The following is a 22,376-nucleotide window of genomic DNA, read 5'->3' on the forward strand; positions in this document are numbered from 1 at the left end:
TATGTTGCCTATAGTGTTGGAGTTTCTATCGATGTTCTCTTGTCCTCTCTAGTCTTTGCTGCTTTTGATATTTGTTTTTGCCTTGTTTTTCATTTTTTCTCCCCTCAGAGAGTCTTCCTTAAAATTCCTTGCAGGGCTGGTTTAGTGGTCATGAACTCCTTCAGTTTTTGTTTCTCTGGGAAACTTTTAATCTCTCCTTCTATTTTGAATGACAGCCTTGCTGGATAAAGAATTCCTGGCTGCATATTTTTCTGACTCAGCACATTGAATATATCTTGACACTCCTTTCCGGCCTGCCAAGTTCTGTGAATAGCTCTGCTGCAAACTTGGTCTGTTTTCCCTTGTAGGTTAAGGACTTTTTTTCTCTTGTTGCTTTCAAGATTCTTTCCTTGCCTGAATATTTTGTGAATTTGACTATGATATGGCTTGTAGATGGTCAGTTTTTGTTGAATATAATGGGAGTTCTTTGTGCTTCCTAGATTTTGATGTCTGTGTCTTTTCCAAGGTTAAGAAAGTTTTTTGCTATGGTTTCTACCCCTTTTTCTCTTCATCTCGGGAATCCCTATGATTCTGATGTTATTTCTTTTTAATGAGTCCCTGAGTTCGCTAATTCTTATATTGTGCTCTTTTGCCTTAGTCTCCCTCTTTTTTTCTGCTTCATTAGTCTCCATAAGTTTGCCCCCTATTGATGATTTGCTGTTCTACTTCATCCATCCTTGCCACTGTGACACATCATTCGATATTGGAGCTCAGTTCTAGCTTTTTTATTTCATCCTGACTAACTTTACTTCTTTAATCTCCACAGAAAGTGAGTCTAATCTATTTTCCACCCCATCTAATATTCTTATCATGATTCTAAATTCTGGTACAGACATCTTGATTGTATCTGTGTTGATTAAGTCCCTGGCTGTCATTTCTTCCTAATCTGTTATTTATAGTAAATTCCTTCATTTCATCATTTTGAAGTAAGAAAAGGAATTAATAAAGTTAAAAAAAATAATAATCAAAAAATTAAAAACAACATAAAAAATCAAACAAAGAATACGAGATCCTAGGTGTATTTTGGTCTGGTTGTTGAAAGAAGCTTGATAAATTAGGGGAAAGAAGGAAAAAGAAAAAAAGAAAAAAAAGGAAAATCTTTGAAAATTTGAAAAAATGAATAAAATAAAATAGTATCAAATGAAGTGATGGAAGTAAAATCGAATTTTAAAAATTTACAAAGGAGTAAAAATATAGTAAAATATTTAAAGAAAAATCTTTTTAACAAAAATTGAAAATAAAATATTTTCTGTATTCAAGAATAAGAAAAGAATAAGAAAAAAAATTGAATAGAAGGACCAGTGAACAGAATGAAATATGATTGACATTACATCAGTTTCCCCTAGCAGTCAAACTATGAAGCACTTTACAGTCCATAAACTAAGCAGTTGGAGAGACTTGTGGTGTTCCTCTAGGAAACAGTTAGCCCAGTTGGGCGGAGCTTAGTACAGTAAGCTTCATTCTCCACAAGACAGCACTGCTTCCCTTAGTGGGGTGGATTGTTGTGACACATGCAGGTGTGTATGTGCATGAGGTGGAGGGATGAAAATGGCATCATCCAGCTACCCAGTCTCTAGTATCAGAACTCTGCTCTCCCTGACCAGCAATCAAACACTCCTCCTTTGTCTTTGGCTTCCATTCACTCCCTGCTTCTACACTGTCCGCAACCAAGTCATTAGGCTACCAGGTGGCACCTCCCTCCTGAGTTTTATCTGACATGCAGCTGTGTTTCTCAGCCCCTTACTTCTGAGGGACTGCAGCTTTGACCCACTCAGACTCTCTGGGGGAGGGTCTCACTAAGCAATGTCCAGCTGCCAGCCCACTCCCAGGAACATTTGGAAGACAGTGCCACTGCTGATGCCCAGAGACTGTGGCTGTGTGCCAGCATGCCCCAGAAAACGTTCACGGGATTGTGTAGCAGCAGCATTCATGGAATATGGCAAATCACAACACACATCTGGCTCCAGGCTTTACCCTCAACATCCTTGCTCCAACATCAGTGAATGTAGCCATTCTCTGGGGTCCACTGGGACCTTTGCCTGTGGAGAGGCTGCACAGCCTCTACCAAACATCCTCCCAGCAGGGAACTGCCTCCCCCAGTGTGACCTGACAACCACTTGGACCTCGCTCTCTGCTCCTGGGGATTTGCCCTTCCCACCAGAGCACTACCAGGTATCAGTTTCAGAACTTGTGCTCCCCCTGTTTATAGAGTCTTCATGGAATCTAAGCCCTATTTTTTCTTCTTTCTCCCTTTTTTGTTCAGTCCCTTGTGGCTATTTCCACTCTTCCTCTTTTTCTCCACCTGCTTTGGGGGGTTCTTTTCCCATATTCTCCCCTTATCTCCATCCTCTCTCCACAAGCAAAAACAGCTCCCTGCCCTCTGTGGCTTCTCTCTCCCTCAGTTCACCTCTCCATGCCATGTATCTGCTGATTTCTGTGGTTCAGGTTCTGCAGGATTTTGTGTTAATCCTCAAATCATTTTTTAGGTGTGCAAGATTGTTTAGTGTTGATCTGGTTGCATTTCAGAGAGGAGAGACACAAAAAAACTTCCATGATCTTCTGCCACCTTGGCCCCTCCCCCCTATAATGTCCCTCTAAATCAGCATGATGACAAAACCAGCTATTACAAGTTATTTAATAATAATAATGTAAAATTATAAGCTAATTCCACTAAGTTTCTAAATATCACAAAATTGTAATCACAATGATTATTATTAATATCATTATTTACAAATGTATAAATCCTCCCTTCTTTGAAAACTAGACTATTGAAAACATTATAAAAGAAACAATGGCCATATAAATATTCAAATATATTTTCACATATTATTTCAAACATATTCTAGGACAAATAACTTACTCAAATGTTCTTTTTACTATCTGCCAAGAGGTTTTGTGGAGATGACATATTCAAACACAATTTATTAGGTGATTAAAAATGAATGAATCTCTGTTTCATATGACCTTTTAAATATATATGTGCCTGAATCAATCAAAAATCACATCACAAATTTTTAGCTAAGGAAAAAATAGATTAAACAAAAAGAAGTAACTTGATTAGTACAGGACCTCTCAGAGCTGTCATAATCTTAATAAGTGTAAGTAAATAGGAGACATAATGGAGTAGGGGAACACTATATAGGTGGTGGGTCATAGTGCCTGGATTTCAATCCAGAGGATTCACCACTGACTGACCTTGGTCAAGTTAGTTGACATCATTCTATCTCTTTTTACATTATAAATGCTCATTTGTAAGAGCTAAGCTATAAATATAAGAAGATTTCAAGTGGTTTTTTAAAAAGATATATATATAGAGAGAAGATTTCAAGTGGTTTTTTAAAAAGATATATATATAGAGAGAGAGAGGGAGGGAGAAAGAGAATCCCATGCAAGCTCTGCACTGTCAGCATTGAGACTGATGAGAGTTTCAAACTTATGAAAAATGAGATCATGACCTGAACTGAAATCAAGAGTTGGACACTCAACCAACTGGATGTGAGCCACTGAGGCACCCCAGAAGATTTCAGTTTTGTAGATGTGGAGGGGGAAAATGAAGGTGGAAGGGTACAATTCCCCATTGCCTGCAATGGTAATTTTAAAAATAAACAGGAAATATTTAAATTTCAAACAACTCCCATGTATAACTATTTAAATCAGATAGGAAGGACTGGCTACAAATTATATTTGACAATAGGCTTAGGGGAATGTCAGTCTCCTTTTTCTATACCATCACTGTAGCAGGAGAAGTTTGCTCTGAAGCTTGCCAAGGAGTACAACTAAAGTGAAGGAAGTAAGATACCCCCCAGATGTTCTTTAAATATGATCCCTAAAAATGAACATTTTAAAGTGTATTCCCCTTAACGACTTAGATTTTGTGAAATGATCTGGGAAGTGAGTTTAATACCTAAGCTTTCTTAGTAAGAATGGTGGTACTTCCTTAGAACAAAGGAGTTTTAAACCCTAAGTAACATTATTCATTGAAAATAGAATAGATAAGAATGAAACACTTAGGAATAAATTTGCAGAGGTACACAATATATATTCTGAAAACAAAAAAAAAAAAAAATAAAGACTGAAAGAAAGTAAAGAATATCTAAATAGGGGCGCCTGGGTGGCCCAGTTGGTTGAGCATCCGACTTCAGCTCAGATCACGATCTCACAGTTCGTGAGTTCAAGTCCCACGTCGGGCTCTATGCTGACAGCTCAGAGCCTGAAGCCTGCTTTGGACTCTGTATCACTGTCTCTCTCTGCTTCTCCCCCGCTCACACTTTGTCTCTCTCTCTCTAAGAAAATAAAATAAAATAAATGGAAAGACATTCTATTTTCATGGGCCTGAAGACTTAATGATGTGTTAAGATAGTAAGGTCTCCACAATGATTTTAGACCAATCTCTATCAAAATCCAAACTTACTTCTTTTCAGAAATAGACAAGCTAGTGTTAAGATTCATATCAAAATGCAAGGGACTTAGAATAGCCAAAATAATTTTGAAAAGTTGAGACACTCATATTCCCTGATCTTGAAACTTAACAGTTTTAAAGAGATGGTAATCTAGACAGTGTGAGATATGTCCACATATGGCATATGGATAGTCATACAGTAATTGAAATAGAATTGAGAGTCCAGAAATAAACCTTCAAATTTACAGTTAAGTGGTTTTCAGGATTGACAAGACCAACAGGGAAAAATTGTTTGTTCAGCAAATGGCACCAGGAAAACTGGATAGCCACATGCAAAATATGTATTTGGAAACTTATATCATATGCAAAAATTAACCCAAAATAGATTTTAAAAAACCCTAAATATAAGAGCTAAAATATAAAACTCCTAGAAGACAAAATAGGTGTAAAACATAGTGACACATTGGAATAATTCAAATAGATATTTTCCCAAAGAACATTTACATAAATGTCCAATAAGCAAATGAGTAGATGGTCAACATTGTTAGCTGTCAAATACATGTGTATCTCATATCAGAGTCATATGTGATACAACTTTATAGCCATTGAGATCATTATAATCATAAAGGTAGATAAAGACAAGTGTCAGTGAAGATGTGAAATTGGAATTCTCAGACACTACTTGTGAGAATGTCAAACAGTACAGCTGCATTGGAAAACAATCTAACAGTGCCCAACTTCATTCCTTTGTATAAACTCAAGAAAAAAACACACATATGTACACACAAAATTTGCACATCAAACTTTTTAGCAGCACTATTTATAACAGCCAAAGAGTAAAACAAACTAAATATCCATCAGTGGAGGAATGGATAAATAAAATGTGGTATATTCATGCAGCAGAATGTTATATAACAAATTAAGAAATGAAATATTGAAACATGCTACAACATAGATGAACCTTGAAACATCATGGTTAGAAGTCAAATACAAAGGACTACATACTGTGTGATACCATTTATGGGAAATGCTGACAGCAGGCAAATCTATAGAAATAGAAAGAGATTAGTAGACACCTAAGACTGAGATGGGCTTTAAGGACTGAGGAATATGGGGTTACATTTTAAAAATGCAAATGTTTTAAAATTGATTGTGGTGGTGGATGTATAACTCTGTAAATATACTAAAAGCCACCAAATTGTATGCTTTAAATGGTTGGTTTTATGGTATATGAATTGTGCCTCTGTAAAACTATTTGTAAAAGGACAAAATAACCTGTATATATTCATGTATCTATAAATATTTCTGTATGTAACCATCTGTATCTGCATTACACCAGGCAAGAGTTAATACTGCTATCTTTAACTGTCTTCCATTCCCACATGGACTGTTTTAGCCTTCTTCCCTTGCTATAAAATCCCACTCCAACAGTGAGCAACTGGTTCCTTCTCTCCACTATTCACTTACTTCATTCTTTAATTTCAACATATATGTATAGCAATATCAGAATTATTAGCCATACCTTCATGTGAAACAATTTTACCAACAAGAATACAGTGCAATGCGCAGTTCCTTTTGTCTTTAGTCTAGCATTTGTGTCTTACAGACTCCATTCATTTCCAAGGTTACTTAGGTCAGTACTTTTCCCCCCTATTCCTTTTAAGGAAATACATTTGTAATATAATTTGAGATTGTTTTGTCATAGGTGGCTTCCCTCTTTGGATCCCCTCACTCCCTAAATGACTTTTTTAAACACAGAGATGCTAAGATGCATTCTTTGTTCTCTAATGTTCTATGTGTTTTGACTAAAGCATAACATCAATTACCCCATTACTGTAATATCAAAAAGAATAGTTTCATTATCCTATAAATCCCCTGGGCTTTGCTTATTTAACATTTCCTCCCTCTCCCTGAATCCCTGGCAACCTGGCCCTTTAATTATCTGTATAGTTTTGCCTTTTTGGATCTGCATGTAAATGGAATCAGAGTATATACCCTTTTGAGACTGACTTCTTTTACTTAGTAATATACATTTGTGGTTTCACCATGTCTTTGTGAAGCTAGACAGTATATTTCTTTCTATTAGTGAATAATATTTCATTGTGTAGATGCACCACAGTTTTGTTTGTCTCTTTACTTGTCCATTCTATGGATGGAGAAAATCCTGGTAATTTTCAGTTTTGGGCAATTATGAATAAAGCTGCTATATATATTTTCATGCAGGCTTTTGGGTAAACACAAGTGTTAAAATTAGTTGAGTAAATATGTTGGAGTACAATTCCTGTGTCATCTGTTCAGACTATGTTTAGCTTCGTCAGAAACTACCAAACTGTCTTTTGAATTCCCATCAGCAAGGAGTTACAATTCTTATGATAATATATCTCATTTCATATTGTCAATGTTTTGGAATTTTAGCCTTTATAATAGATGTATAATGTTATCTTATTCTTTAAAGTTTATTTATTGATTTTGAGGGACAGAGCATGAGTGGGGGAGGGACAGAGAAAGAGAGAAAGAGAGAGAAAATCCATGCTGCGAGTGGAGCCTGACATGGGGCTAGACCTCATGAGCATGAGATCATGACCTGAGCTGAAGTCAAGAGTTGGACATTCAATGGACTGAGCCACCCAGGTGCCCCATTATTGTTTTAATCTGCGATTTCTTAATAACAAATGATGTTGAGCATATTTTCATATGGTTACTTGCCATCTATATATTCTTTGATGAGGTGTTTTGCTCAAATATGTTGGCAACTTTCTAATTGTTTATTTTCTTGCTAAGTGTTGAGTTCTTCATATATTTTGGAAACAAGTCCTTTATCAGAAGGCATTATGCAAATATTTTCTTCCAGTCTGTCACTTTTTGTTTTCTTAACAGTATCTTTTACAAAGTAGAAATTTCTAATTTTAAAATATTTTAACATCAAGTTTTTTTTATGGATTATGCATTTAATATTGTATCGCTCATTCTAAACTCAAAGGCATAGATTTTCTCATGTTATCTTCTAGAAGCTTTATAATAATTGTCTTTATATTTATTTTTTAATTTTCTTAATGTTCAATTATTTTTGAGACACAGAGAGAGAAAGAGTGAGGGAAGGAGGAACAGAAAGAGAGGGAGACGCAGAATACCAAGCAGGCTCCAGGCTCTGAACTGTCAGCACAGAACGCAACACAGAGCTCCAACTCACAAAGCATGAGATCATGACCTGAGCCAAAGTCGGATGCTTAACCCACTGAGCCACCCAGGCATCCCTGTGTTTATGTTTAGATCTGTGATCCATCTTGTGTTAATTTTTATTAAAGGAATGACATCCATGTCTAGACTTTCTTTCTTTCTTTCTTTCTTTCTTTCTTTCTTTCTTTCTTTCTTTCTTTCTTTCTTTCTTTCTCCTTTTTTTGATGAAAAGATTATCCTTCCTTTTCTCCATTGAATTGCCTTTGTTCCTTTGTCAAAGATCAGTTAATTGTATTTGTTTTTGTTTTATGTTGTTTTGGGTCATTCTATTCTATTCAATGGTCTATGTGTTTGGTCTTAAAAATTTCATGCTGTCTTGATTACTGTAACTTTATAGTAAGTCCTGCATCAGGCATCCTGAGTCCTCCAACTTTTTTTCTACTTCAATATTGTGGTGGTTATTATGAGTCTTTTGGCCTTCCATGTAAATATTAGAAACAATTTATTAATAAACACAAATAGCTTGCTGGGATTTTATTGAGACTATGTTGCTTCTATAGATCTAGATGGGAAGAATTGACATCCTAAAAATACTGAGTCTTCTAGTGCAGGAACATGAAATATCTCTGTTTTGATCTTTCATTTCTTTCTTCAGAGTTTTGTAGTTTTCCATATATAAATTTTTACTTATTTTGTTATATTTATACAAAATAAAAACTTTTTAGTGAGTTATTATATATGGTATTGTGATTTTAATTACAAATTCTAATTTCTCATGGCTGATGTATAGGGAAGCGATTGGATTTTGTATATTAACCTTATGTCCTGTGACCTTGCTATAATTACTTATAATTTCCAGGAGTTTTTGTTGATTCTTTGGGATTTTCTACATAGATGAAAACAAACCATCCATTTTTCCTCTCTAATCTGTATGCCTGTTACTTCATAGGCAGTAGCTTGGACTCGAGCATAATGTAATAGGAGTGAAGAGAGGGGGAATCCTGGCCTTCTTCCTGATTTTAGAGGGAAAGCACTCAGTTTCTCACAATTCCCTCTGTTTTTATTACATTTACACTGGTTTTCCAGTTTCTTTGTTTCTTTCATCTCAATTCTTCACATCATCCTAGGCCTGTTGTTATAAAAAATACAGTGGGAATCAGAGATATTTTCATTTAATTCATGATTTGGACCTTGGTCAAGTTAATTTAACTCCTTTGCATTTTAGTTTTCTCATTCCAAATTAAGAAGATATTGCCTATGCTATATACTATTATGATGATTACTTGAGAAAATCTTTCAAAAACTTTTTTTCCCTACTTAACATGAATACCTAATTTTAATTTAGGCCCTATGCTAACTTCTTGGTATTCGACTGAACGAGACATAGGTTCACCTATCAGAAAATTAGTGGAAAAAAGTCAAGGTCACAGTGTATTTTAATAACCATAAGTGCTATGAGACCTGTCAGTGCACAGGATTGATCTCCAATATGTTGTTTTTATTATTATTCCTTTCTCAAGTCTATTCACTCTTCATGAATTGTCAAAAAGAGCTAATGACATTCCCTCTTTACTTGTATACCTTTTCCATTTGATAATCTCTTTAGTTTCTGCATTGTTCTCACTTCTTCCTCCTCTTTTCACCTACATATCTCAAGCATTTCTATACTTAAGAGATATAATAGCAATATTTTGGGTTTGGTAACATGTGTATTTTGGTTCCCATATAGTTTACAATATATATGGCATATTTCAAACATATATTCTAGAGGGCAGGGGTGATAATAATTAGATTTTTACATAAAGCAAATTAGGCATTTAAAATTTTTTCATAAAATTACTGTAAATTATTTAGGTGTACAGCACATCTTTTATAAATCCAACATTATTCTTGGGCTCCATCCTTCACAATTTATAAAGAATAGGAAGATTTAGAAAAGGATTTATGTATATGTATAGATATAGATATAGATAGATATGAGTGTATGGGACCACCTTTCTTGATTTTGTGTTTTAAAGAATAAAATAAATAATAATACACTGGTTTCCTGAAAGACAGTGCTTTGATACCTAGGCAATGTCTTTATGATACCCAACATGTAACTAATACAACTTCAGATCAAGTTCCAGATATTCTCTGATTTATAATATGAGCAACTAAAACAATTCATTACATTACCTTTTAAAAAATTATTTTGGAAGGCAGGAGGAAAGAACCATATGTGGAAAGGTGAAAAGGGGGGAGAAAGTAGGACTAACACAAACATGTACACAGTTGGCGAGAAATCAGCAAAGTGCCCTCCTGGGAACAGCTATTTGCCTTTCTGTACCACCTGCAACCAAAATTGATAAATTTAAAATTTGGGCTTTAAAACAGTAGTAATTTGCCTTGCTTGTTTCTCCTTTTAAACGTAACCTAATGAAGCAATAGTATATAGAGGTGCTGGCTGGGGTTTGCGTGTGCGTGAGTGTGTGCCCGTGTGTTTAAAATACATTAAAATAAGTGCTGCCTCTGAGATTTTCAACTGTTACTGCTGACTCTTTAGACTCTCCAAACTACTCTCTGCATCAGCAATTTTGAGTTTGATTTGGAACATGTTCTAAATATTCTCCACCAAAGATTGGAAGGCAGTCTTGTAAAGAAGTAAAGGCATTGCATAGACCTTTGATAACCCCAGCAAGCATGCTTGCCATTCCCCTCAAAGGAAAGCAATGTTTCAGCATACACTTGGCTGGTTAATAGAATTTACTCACCAAGTTGCCCTTGTGGCTAATGATTGCCATTGAAGATGTTGTAGAAAATTTAAGTGATGTCATTTACTAATAAAATGCATTTGCTCTGAAAGACTGAATTCTTTATTTAGAGAAAATAAAGATGAATCCTATTTTAAGGAATCAAGCATTTATTCCTTACAGAAATGGAATTAAGAAAATAACTCTGCCATCTAAGAACCTGTTTAGTTTGATAGGCAGTACTGTGAAAGTAGCTCGCCTGTCTGTTTTATAAGAGTAAAGAGAACCGTTTAATTGACCTATTGCTGAGTCTGAGTCTTCCAGTACTTGAGCTACTCCGTGATTTAATTATTGGAATAAAAAGTGGATAAATATTAATCAGATATTTAAGTGACTTTAAGTAAGAATTTCTGTCTAGAATAACAGATCATGTGTGTGTATGTGTGTGTGTGTGTGTGTGTGCGCACGCGTGTGTGACTATTCATTAGCTTCTAGTATATGCCTGGGTCCTTCACAAATATCAATCCTCAAAACAAAGCTGTTACTATGTATTATCTATCACCATTTTACAGATTTGGAAAAACAGATTCAGGTCTTAACTAATATTCCAAACATATTAAGTTGTAGATATTTGAGTCACTGATAGATTCTTTGATTTCAGTTCCATTATTTGCAGTGTACAGGTTTCCTTTAATTAATCATTCAATGAGAAATCATTGAAAACTAATTAATTTAACAGATTTCTCTAATCCTGTGCAACAAAAGGATATTTCCAGTAAACGTTTAATTTATTTAAATGAGATTTTGTGTGTGTACAATGCATGTGTTCACTTCTTGCTTTTGTACATGCAGGTATGCTTATTTACATAGATTTTGCAATATAAGTTCTTAAACACTGGATCTTCTCCTTCTTATGACTCCCCAGTGCAGAGTGATTTAGTATTGGCTTAAGAATAAAAATGTAGTGGTGCCCCTTGGTGGCTCATTCAGTTAAGCATCCAACTCCTGATCTCAGCTAAGGTCTTGATCTCAGAGTCATGAGTTGAAGGCTCATATTGGGCCCCATGTTGGGCATGAAGTCTACTTAAAATAAAAAGAATAAAAAAGTAGAGTCTATGATATTATTTAACATGAATAGTGTATTTTATATTTCATATTGCTTTACATAAATTGTAATACACCTATAAACTTAATTTGTGTAAGTAATTTTAATGTTGGCTTGAAAACATAATTGGATGATAGGTTATAAAAGTAAAATATTTAGTTTTAAAATAGGTCAAATTACTTGGGATATTATCAAAAAGAAAATTTATATAATTACGTGCTACTCATCTGCATTAATAGTTTTTTTCTTAATATGCACCAATCTGCAACCATAAAAGCTTATTCTTTAGTTCAAAATAAATAACAGTTAATATACCTCAATTTCTGGCATAGTGGTCTTATTCTTTAAGCATAATTTTGTTTTTATTTATGAAATATAAACACTTAACTAAATGAAGGTATCTTGTACCTGCCAAAATGACTGGTTTTTATATTATTTTAAAATATTTAGGAAGATCCAACAGAAACACACATTTTCCAGATTTTCTCTTTGTTCTTTTTAAATAATATCATCTGTTCCACACTGCCTCTCGAAAACCATGGAGTAAGAAAGAGCAGTATTGAGACTTGAAGATGAGTAGTATAGCCACAATGTTGGGCATTTGTGGGGACCAGATAATCAACATCTATCCTTGGTAGAGCAAGAGACGGGGGGGGGGGTGGGGGCAAAAAATTAGAAAGTTACAGATAAATGGAGAAGGTTCTAAATAAAACATAGAAACGATTGTCCCAAAACTGAGTAAGATTGATTTTTATTGGAAATTAAAGGGCTTGTCCAAATGCAGATCTTTGTGATTTTCATTTCATACACCAGCGATTGACTTATTGTTTCCATTGTGGAAGGAAAAAGAGAATTGACTTTGAAAATGGATCATTCCATTGTCATTATTAGCTAGGTTATGTAAGATCAGTTCTTATCGTTTTGAACCTGGTTTAGTCACAGTTTCAATCCCAGACATGCACATGAATCATTGATGTGCTGGGACATGGGAGCCTCCCAGCTCAGCTCTCAAATTTCCACAAGCAAGATGACTTGGTCGTGATGGAGATAAGACCTTGGTTGACAAAGACAATATTTACCATGACATTGGGTTACTTTTATGTAACCAAAACTTGTCATTCCTTAGACAACAAGAATATATAATGTGAAAATAAGAAGAGGTTGAAAGGTTAAGATTCCAAAATATTTTCAAAAAAAAATCATTGAAAGGAACTTAATTTTTGAGAGTTTAGCAGTTTAATAATAGTACAGACCCTTTTACCTTGACAAATAAAGTAACCTTTGGTTTGAAAATTACAAAATGCTCTATTTTTTGTAAGAATTAGAACCCGTATGCTGTCACACAATATTTCTTTTTTAAGGAGCAGAAACAGAACCCAGAGGAGGAAAATGGTGTATAAGTATAATATTAGAAAATGCTAACCACTTTTAAAATCCTGTCTTTCAGGAAAGAACGGTGACCATTAGAAGACAAACTGTAGGAGGATTTGGATTAAGCATCAAGGTATCCTGTCTTTCCAGTCTATCTGTAAAGGCTGTGCTATAATGCCTACATTTGTGTGTATTTTGGTTTTTGATGATTAATAATTAGACAAGAGTGGCTATAGCAAAATCCTCGATATTTGGACTAAGACATAAATTAGGTAGGTTCTTACAAAACCTTGGCCAACTTTTTATTTAGAAAGTTTCTTAGAAAAAGTATCTGGGAATTTCACCTAGCATTGAACAAAGGTCATTAATTTTCTCTACCTGGGACCATCTAAAATGTCACATATGGTGGTGGTGTGTGCATATCTTCCTGTAACCAGACAGAAGAGGAGCTACTCCCCCCACCCCACCCCACAGTGAATGGAATAAGAACAAATTTTACACTAATAATAGTTAAATATTAGTAGGGTTTTATTCATCTTTTTCTTTTGTTTAGTTTTCCTTTTTAAAAAAAGAAATCAGCAAATTTTCATGTCACAATGCCAAGTAAATAGGATAAGCAGAATTTTAGCATCTGATTTATTTTTAAAATGACCATACCTTTTTACTTTCATTTATTAATGAATTTTAAAGGTCTCTAGTTTTTGTGTATATGGTTGACTAGTAAAGATGTACCATACCTTCAATTTATCATCATTGACACAAAACAGAAATTTTAAAAGGATGGGAAATTATATAAATATTGGAAAAGTTAACCACTATCTTTAAATGACCTTTAGAAACCTACATCTTTGCATAGATAAATGAAATTTATCTTGAACCATTGGGTTAGGTATTTTGTCCGTGTAGGGTGAAAATCATACATTCAGGTATATATTTCATGAAATTTTACCACAACTCAGTTTATATATGCTTGGAAAGTGGAACTCTAAATTTGGTGACTATCAGTTCTAGCTGACATTTGAAAATGACTTAGAAAAATGGACCAGTGTGGACTAACGTTGTGTTGTCAAGTGATAAGAATATTGCTATATAAAACGTTAGTTTTAAAATGTGTATTTAATTTTCACTTTATCTATCATCAGCTAAAACCAGGGAGGTATGAAGAACAAGTTATAAGAAGTGGAAATGATGCCATGGGAATTACATTATACAACAAACAAACTTTATTTGTTTGTTTTTGGTTTTGCTGTGATATTTATTGGGATTGCTTGAAGGATTTAAAGGTACCACTAAAGATAGTAAAAAGTCCATGAGAGACAACAAAAGCTAAGTGTGAATAAAATACAATTTTGAGAGTTGGTTTCATTTGAGATAAGCATTTTTACCTAATAGGCCTGACATTTTTTCTGATAGTGGAGGTACATTAGTTTTATGCAGGGAAATTTTCTTTTCTATTTCCATTTATAATTTAAACTCAATAATATAATTTATTTATTTTTACTAAAATGCTACAATTTTAACTAGACAGTCTAAAATATCAAGAATTTTTCCAAATGAATTATATCCATTTAATATTTTCATTATTTCATTCCAAACAAAACTCTTATACATAAATAGACTAATTTTCTAAATCAAATGAGTGTGTATTTTCCATTCATAATATTAGCCACAAAAGCAATATATGAATTATAATCTGTGTCATATATTAGGAATTCTGAAAAACAGGAAATTATCTTACAGTTCTGATACACTAATCAGAAATACAAAAATTAACTTTATTATTTAGATTATTACTCAGCCATTCTGAAGAGTTTCCATTTAGGATTTTCCATTTTCATTTTCTCAGTTGTTACCTCTGATACTTGTCTTTTATTTTTAAACTATCTTTCACTCTGTTAAAGTGTGTGTGTGTGTGTGTGTGTGTAATTACATACACTATATATATATAGTGTATATTATGTATATATATTATATATATAGTGTATATTATATATATATATATATAAAATGAACTGTTTAAGATATCACTTTAACCTAAATGCAGAATTAATATTTTAGTTTGACCATTTATTTTTTTCTATTTATTTTTTGGTATACTTATTGCTAGAACAGTTTGAACCAATAATACAACTATTCACATAGATATATGAACGTATATTCTTTCCTTATTTGTTTCAGTTAAGTAATCACTGCTGGCACTCACTGGGGATTATGTAGTGAGAATTATTGACTAAAAACCTGGTGTATCTCAACTGGAAATAACAGAAGGTAGAGTGCATGTTGGACAATTAAAAACCAATATAGTGAAGGCTCCTACAGGTGCTCCTGAAATTCATTGTACTAAGAACATATGGTGATGCTATTTCAGTTTTACCTCTCAAAAATTATTTGTAAAAGCCTGACTAAAGGGTAACAAAATGGTTACTTTTTTTTTTTATCAGAAAACACTAAAACACTCCAACATGTGCTATTACAAGTCAAAGCCAATTGACCTTGTTCTGTGCTCCTGCCAAATCTTGGCTGATGGGTTTTTCTTGCAACTGTTACCATTGTACAGGGTGGCAACCCCTCTGGTTTCCCACATGGTGACCAATGTTACAAAGATGGTTGGCAACTGGCAGTATAATGTCACAGAAGCAACCAATGTCCATTAAACCTTGATGTTGCCTGTCTGTGTACAATAGTGTCTTGCTCCCCAACATTCTCTCCAGGCAGAGACTCCCCTATAAGGGTGAGGGAAAAAAGTCTGCCTTTACCTCCTTTTATTTTCTCTACCATATTATTGAGATAATGTTGAAATTTCTGGGATAAAATTGTGTGGATTAATTCCAGGTGGCTTGGAGAATGGGGGAGTCACATGCCTGTACATTTTGATTCTAGGTCTTTGATTTGACATCTCAACTTGAAAGCCAATAATATGCAGTGCACAGTAAGGAGAGTTTCCATCTCAAAATTTCCTAAAATCCTAAAGAATAAGAGAAAATCATAAATAAAAATGAAAGATTGTATAAGATCTAATTTTTTAAAATACAGTTTAAGGAAATTTTAATCCATTTCCATTCAAATTTTGTCTTGTCCCCTATTATTTTATATTTTCACCTGAAGAAGATTTTAGTTTTGCATAATTAGGACTTTCTAACAAGACCTGAAACTCTCCTTTGAAAAGTCATAATTATTGTCTTAAATCATATTTGAAGATGCTAGACCCTCAGTGTGGAACACAGTCATCCAAAAAGACCTTTGGCATCAGTCACATTAAGATTTAATATACAAATCAGATTTATCTCCAGAGACAAATTTATTTTTAGATTCCTAAAATCCCATCTTTTCATAAGAGTGTTTTACCATGAAAGGTAGAGACCAAACTTACCTATATATCCGTGTTAATTCTAAATAAGGAGGAAAAAAAGACCACTGAATGAAGGACTTTTGGGTACATGGCAGTTTTGTGCTAATGCAGCATATGTTGAAGCAGGTGTTCTGACAGGTGGACGTACCACACACAAGGCTGACTTTCTTGCTCCGTCTTCCCATCCTCCCATTTATCTAAATGGCTTGTCTTCAGCTCCTAAAAATAAAAGGGATTCCTTTTAACACCGGGAGTATGATCATCCCTGGATCCCTGCTTGTTTCTGTGTTTTTATGGCCCCATGTTCCAGTTAGCAGATCTAGTGAAGTAGTAGGAGTCAATGTGTAACTGAGCCAGGGTACAATAAGATGAAATTTGGAGGCATGACGTACACACTTTTGTACAGGGCCCAGCTCTCGGTTGTCTTTAATAGCATTTCACCCACAAGCTCCTTCTCCAGGACCTCAAAATAGAAAGAAATGATGGCCATGCTTTCTGATCAGAAACTTAGTCATGAACCAGTGCTAGGGTTTTATGAACTGTGCTCACTCTATGCTGTCTTCCAGAAAGCCTTGCTCATTCAAGCTATTTTTACCCTTGTGTTGCTTTTTAGAGCACTTCTTGCATCTGCTATAACTTTGGATCTTTTTTGACAATTCCGTATGATTCCTTCTGTCTGTTACCATTATTCAGTCTCTCTTGATTAAAACGTCCCTCAGAAAACAGTGCATGTTTTTCCCCCTGTATTTGTTTTTGTTTGTTTGTCACTGGATAAAATGTGAAGCTCTTCTTATTTATATTTTTAAATTTCCAAAAGATCATTCTCCAAAAACTGAACAAAAGGATCACTAAACTTTCCACTTACAATCACATATTCTTCTCTGGTGTCAGCCTGAAACTGCTTCCTTTTGTAAAAAGTTCAGAAATCACAGAAGCAAAAACAATGAATCGTTCAAGTCATAATTAATAAAAGTTTATCGTGCACCCACCAAAAAAAAAAAGTTTGGAGAGCAGGAGCCCTCAAACCAAAACTTGGAATGAGGCTCAGGGGTATATTATTATAAAGCAACTTGGATAGCGGGAAGGCAGTGACTGTTTTTTTTTTTTTTTTTTCCTTTCCATATTTATTTATTTATTTATTGGCAGTGACTGTTTTTAAGAGTGAGTTGTTATAATAATGCATTACAATTTTTTTAAATGATAGGGAATTGGTTAGTAGTTAATCCATGTCAACCTTAGGTCACAGGTCAAGTTTTGCTTGATTTCAGGAGGCATAAACAAAAAATGACTGGGGTCAAGTTAGTCTTGCAAAAGAAACTAAACTAAACTTTGTTTATATGACTTAACCGGTTTTGTCTGCTTGGAATTTTCAAGGCTGGTGTCCATTTGTTTCTGATTTTCACACCCTAAAATCTCAGATTTGTTAGGTTAGCTGGTGTATATTCTCCTTGTTGCTACAGGTCATTCTGATCTGGGCTCTTGTCTAGTTTCCCTGAGCTCCTGAATTCCTGTGGACTTTTCTGTCCCTTGGTCCCAGTTCTTCAGCTTCTGCCCCCTTTCTCTCCCACCTCTCTACCTTTTGGCCTTCTGGTAGAATCTTTCTTTCGAATGCTCATCCCTTTTGTCTGGACTATCCTGATACTTAGCCATTTCTAAAAATGACTTCATGGTCTCCACACCTACATTTCTAATAATCACCAAAGTTTTGCATCAAAAGACCCAATATTCTTGTATTTTGCCTCATTCTTTTGAGAATCACCCTATGGATAATCACCTTAAAGTAAATTCCTTTAATTTGTCTTTCATATCTTTGCAAATACAGCATCATACATTTGCATATTGTTAAAGCATGCCCCTGGTCATTGTCATTTAACAAATCACCTTTAGAGAAATGGTGTTTTGCATATTATTACTAGAAAATATTTTATGGAGTATTTTTCCACAGACACGGCTGTCATCTCTGTTTCTTAAGGAAATGTTTGCAATAAAAGGTGACTTTTATATGGAAGCTTTAACTGTGCAACAATCAAGAATGAAATTATAATTATTATTAAATTTTTATAATTTATAAACAATAATTGCAATAGTTATCAACTTCTCTTTAAGTGCCAAATGCTGAGCTCAATATTTTATATCCTGTTTCATTTGGCCTTTAGTGTCCAGCAAAGTAGGTAACTATTGCTATCCCTCGATAGACAGTGTAGTTACATATTAAGAGTTTAAGAAATATATCCACCATTGTACTGGGCAGAGCTGGACCTAAACTTCATCTGAAACAGATGACATAGTCCTTACTCTTAATAACTATGCTCTCTGGATATGGAAACTGGACCAAAATGTTTCCAAACTCTCTATTTGGGAACACAAATAATGTTTCCTCTCTAAATTATTTATGTTACGGTTTATTCAAAACTAAAATAAATGGATTAATAAGTCCAGGATCAAGAAAGAATTTAATATCAAGGGCTTGATATTATTTTTATCAAATTTATCAATAAAATATGTCTTCAAAGTAGCTGTAATAAATTTCTGCCTTTTAATTTATTAGTGATTTCAGGGCAAAGTCTTTAAATAGCAATTGTTGGTACAAGTTTGCACATGCTTACATACTCCTGATTGTGTTCCCTGTTCTTTTCACTTGAGTCTGATTCTTCTGGTCCCACCACAGACAGCATGGATATATTCCTTTCCACCATAGAAATAAGAGGATACCAGGCAGGTAATAAAGCTTAAGTTGAAAATAACAGATTAGTACTAAGAATGAATTCAAAAATCACTGACTACTGTCATTTTAAAGACCATTTTTTAATTAAGTAGCTTCTTGAGATATAACTTAGATTCCATGCAACTTAACCGCATATATAAGTTAGTGGCTTTCATTATATTCACAGATGTGTGCAACCATCACTATAGTCAATTTTGGAGCACTTCATCTCCCCCAGATCCTTGAGTTATCACCCCCTTCTCCCCCTATCTCCCGAACTTAGCTGTAAGCAACCACTAGTATACTTTCAGTCTCTATTTTAGACTTGCATATGAAAGCAGTCATATAGTATGTGGAAAGGACCATTAATTTGTGTTGAAATCAAACTAGGTGATACTAGCAGATAGGCATGGCAATTGAATAGATAAGGATATTTTCCAATATTCTTTCAGATCACATTCCTTTAGGTGCTTTTCCCACACTTGTTCTTTGGGTTTTTAACCTTAATTACTGTGCTGTTATTATCTGTTTACAAATATTTTTATTGCTCTAAGTAAATATATAATGGTGGGGTCTATGTATCTTTTTTCCCTCCAGAGTCCAGAATATGATTGATTGATTAATTGGAATAATGAAAATACTGAATTGAAAATATTTATTTGGCAAGATATCCAATGGTCTAAAAACATTCTGGGTTTTATTTGGTAGAATTTCACAATTATATTGGCAAATTCCTTATATAGAATACTACTCAAAATGTTTTAGATGGGACTTTATATCCTGGTTCCTATAAAACTAGCTGTGAGCTTAATTATGCATTGAATGGTATATGTTTTAATATTTTCTGGGATGCACTGTAGAATATTGCCTCACATTTTCCCTAGTCTTGATTTTACACTGGAACAACAGAGTTCAATTAATTCATTTATTCTCTAAGCCTGAACACAAGCCACACACCCAAGCTATCCTAAGGGTAGGTTGCGAGAAGACAATAAAGGAAACTCTGCCTGGATCTCAGGCCCTTTACAATCTAGTAGGAGAGTAGACATTGATCAAATTGTGACATAAATAAATGTAAATCATAGCCTGGATCCCATGTTACAGAAGTGAATTCTTTCATATAAAGAGACATTGATGAATGGGGTCCTTCAGCTGAAATTCTGAATTTGAGGAGGAGTTTACCAGGTTAAGAGGAAAAGAAAAAAGTGTCCAGGCAGAGGGGATAGTATATCCCCTGGTACTCAGAGTGATGAATGTCCAGGGTGAGGAGGTGAAGGCAGGCTGAGACCACAAGCCACGGGGCTCCTGAAGATTGGGGGTTTTTTTCTAAGTGTAATGGGAAGGCTATAACCTGTTTTCAACAGGATGAGTTGGATTATTTGATTCTTGACTGGAAAACCTTACATTTCCCCATTTAGGTCCAGAACTAAATCTTATTAACTTTAATAGAGCTGGACTGCTCTCACATTTCATCCAATAAATTAAGGTACTGTAATTTTAAGTTCCAATTTTATCTCCTGAGTTCTGTCTAAAAATGTGCTCTTTAATTAATTAATATAGTAATTTGCTGCAATTTGTTTAAGAATTCTTTCTGAGTTCTTAGAGTCTATTTTAAAAGACCCAAAATGAAAAAAACACCTTTGGACTCAAATCATTCAAATTTCAGGAGAGATTTTACATATAAAAAATGTTGACAAAATAGATGTTAGTTGTATCCTGCCATTTAAAAATAATTCTAAGTCTCCTGGTATTGAGGGAGGAATAGGGTTACTGAGTTGGCCCTCAGAAATTGCTATCCCAACTGTCTTCTCTAAGCAGACCCCAGGGAGAGGTTTCCCAGTGGCTTACCGTAGTAACTGGTATGAAACATCTTTGGTAGAAAGAAAATATTTGGATTCAATAGTGCAAGGAGAGAAAACTATGAAGAGTAAATGGCTGAAGGAAAACACTCTGATGGCAGCCACACAGAAAAGAGCGATATAAACAATGTCACTCTCTGCCCCAGATATTTGAACCAGATCGTATCTGGATGAGTTTGTTTCTTCTTTTTATACCACCTGAAACTTCATTGATGGATGATTCATCTCAGTTAACCAGTTTTTTTCTTCTTAGAAATGGAGATGTGTTCTTAAAATTTCTTCCAAATTCCAAGTTATCTCTAGAAACTAACTGTGACCATGGGCATTTATATAATTGTACACTCTTTCATGGTTTCTACTTAAAATCATTCTGCAATGTGCTTTAAAGAATGGAGCTATCTTTGGTCTGGAAAAACTTTTTGATCTCATTCATTCATTCACTCATTCATCGACAAACACTTCAAAGATGAAAAAGAAAGACATTATGCCATGCTTTGGGTTTACATCAATGAGACAAATTACCAAAAAATTCAATGCCCTCTTGGAACTTACATTCTAGTTACAGATGCAGGAAGGAGAAAGCAAGCAAAAAAATGTAAGAAATGAATAAAGATAATAGTAGATTGGAAGATGATAATTAAAATGGTAAAGAAAGAATAGAATTAAAAATAGGGGATTGGGAACTTGGAACCCTAAATAATAAATATTAAAGATCTTAGAATGGATTAGTGCTAAACTTATATACTACTTCAATGCCCTGTAATTTTATCATAAATCTTAATTGATAGACTAATTAGGATAATAGCTACCTTGTATTCAGTGTTTATTGTATGCTAAATAAGCATTCATTTCAACTAAACTATCAGTCACAAATCACTATCCTTTGATCAGATAAGAAGTCATGTTAGACACAGTTAGTGCTTATTAGGGACCTGATGACCGAAAGGCAAAGCACAATTAGGAGCTATGTAGCTTAGGCCAGAGACTTCACAGAGCTAGTGAAGGTGAGTGGTGAATGTTTGGTTGGTGGGAAATAGTGAGAAAAGAGAGTTAGTACTGGTTTTGAATTTTAATCTGGGTAAGACTGTTTGAATATTTTATTTATCATATCTCTTCAATATTCTAGAAGTTAAAAAGATATTTGCTAAGAAAAAGTTGAATATCATTTCTTTTCTCAATGATTGCCCATCTCATATTTAAGTGTATTGACAATTCAGTGTTAAAAATTGATATTCATGGAAATGCATCTGTTCTGAAATAATTTTTGTCTTTAAATAAAAACGGTTTAGGAAGTTTACTTGTTCTGAAGATAGAGAAACCCAGTGGGATTTTAGGCTGTCTTTTCAACATCTTATGTTAAAAAATGTTAAACTTCTTTTATGTGTGATATTTTATTCTTTAATTCATTCATTTGATTTTTCAACTATTGGCTCCAACCTGCTCAATTCTATAATATTGAAACTGAAGTTTTATGTGTTTATTTCAGGCATTTATTTTAGTTCCTTTGATATAAGTTTAACTCACACAGTTTTTTTCTTTCATATCTTGTTTGGTCAATTAGATGAATAATTACTACAATGCTCTTGCCAGTTTATTTTATTTTGTTAATTGTTTCATATGTACTTTCACACTAAGAGCAAT

The 22,376-nt window shown here is 34.1% G+C and overlaps 1 protein-coding gene across 2 annotated transcripts in view; it reads left to right on the top strand.

Moving 5' to 3' along the window:
* The window catches only part of SNTG1 (syntrophin gamma 1), a 313,487-nt gene that overhangs the window by 51,280 nt on the left and 239,831 nt on the right, over positions 1-22,376 (top strand). For both annotated transcript variants that reach the window (XM_039217478.1, XM_039217480.1), the window contains exon 3: positions 12,900-12,956. In XM_039217478.1, the coding sequence (XP_039073409.1) occupies positions 12,900-12,956 (57 nt within the window). The remainder of the gene's footprint in view (positions 1-12,899; positions 12,957-22,376) is intronic.

The sequence above is a fragment of the Hyaena hyaena genome, unplaced genomic scaffold, assembly GCF_003009895.1.
Source record: "Hyaena hyaena isolate Hyena2069 unplaced genomic scaffold, ASM300989v1 scaffold_697, whole genome shotgun sequence".
NCBI classification, from domain to species: Eukaryota; Metazoa; Chordata; class Mammalia; order Carnivora; family Hyaenidae; genus Hyaena; species Hyaena hyaena.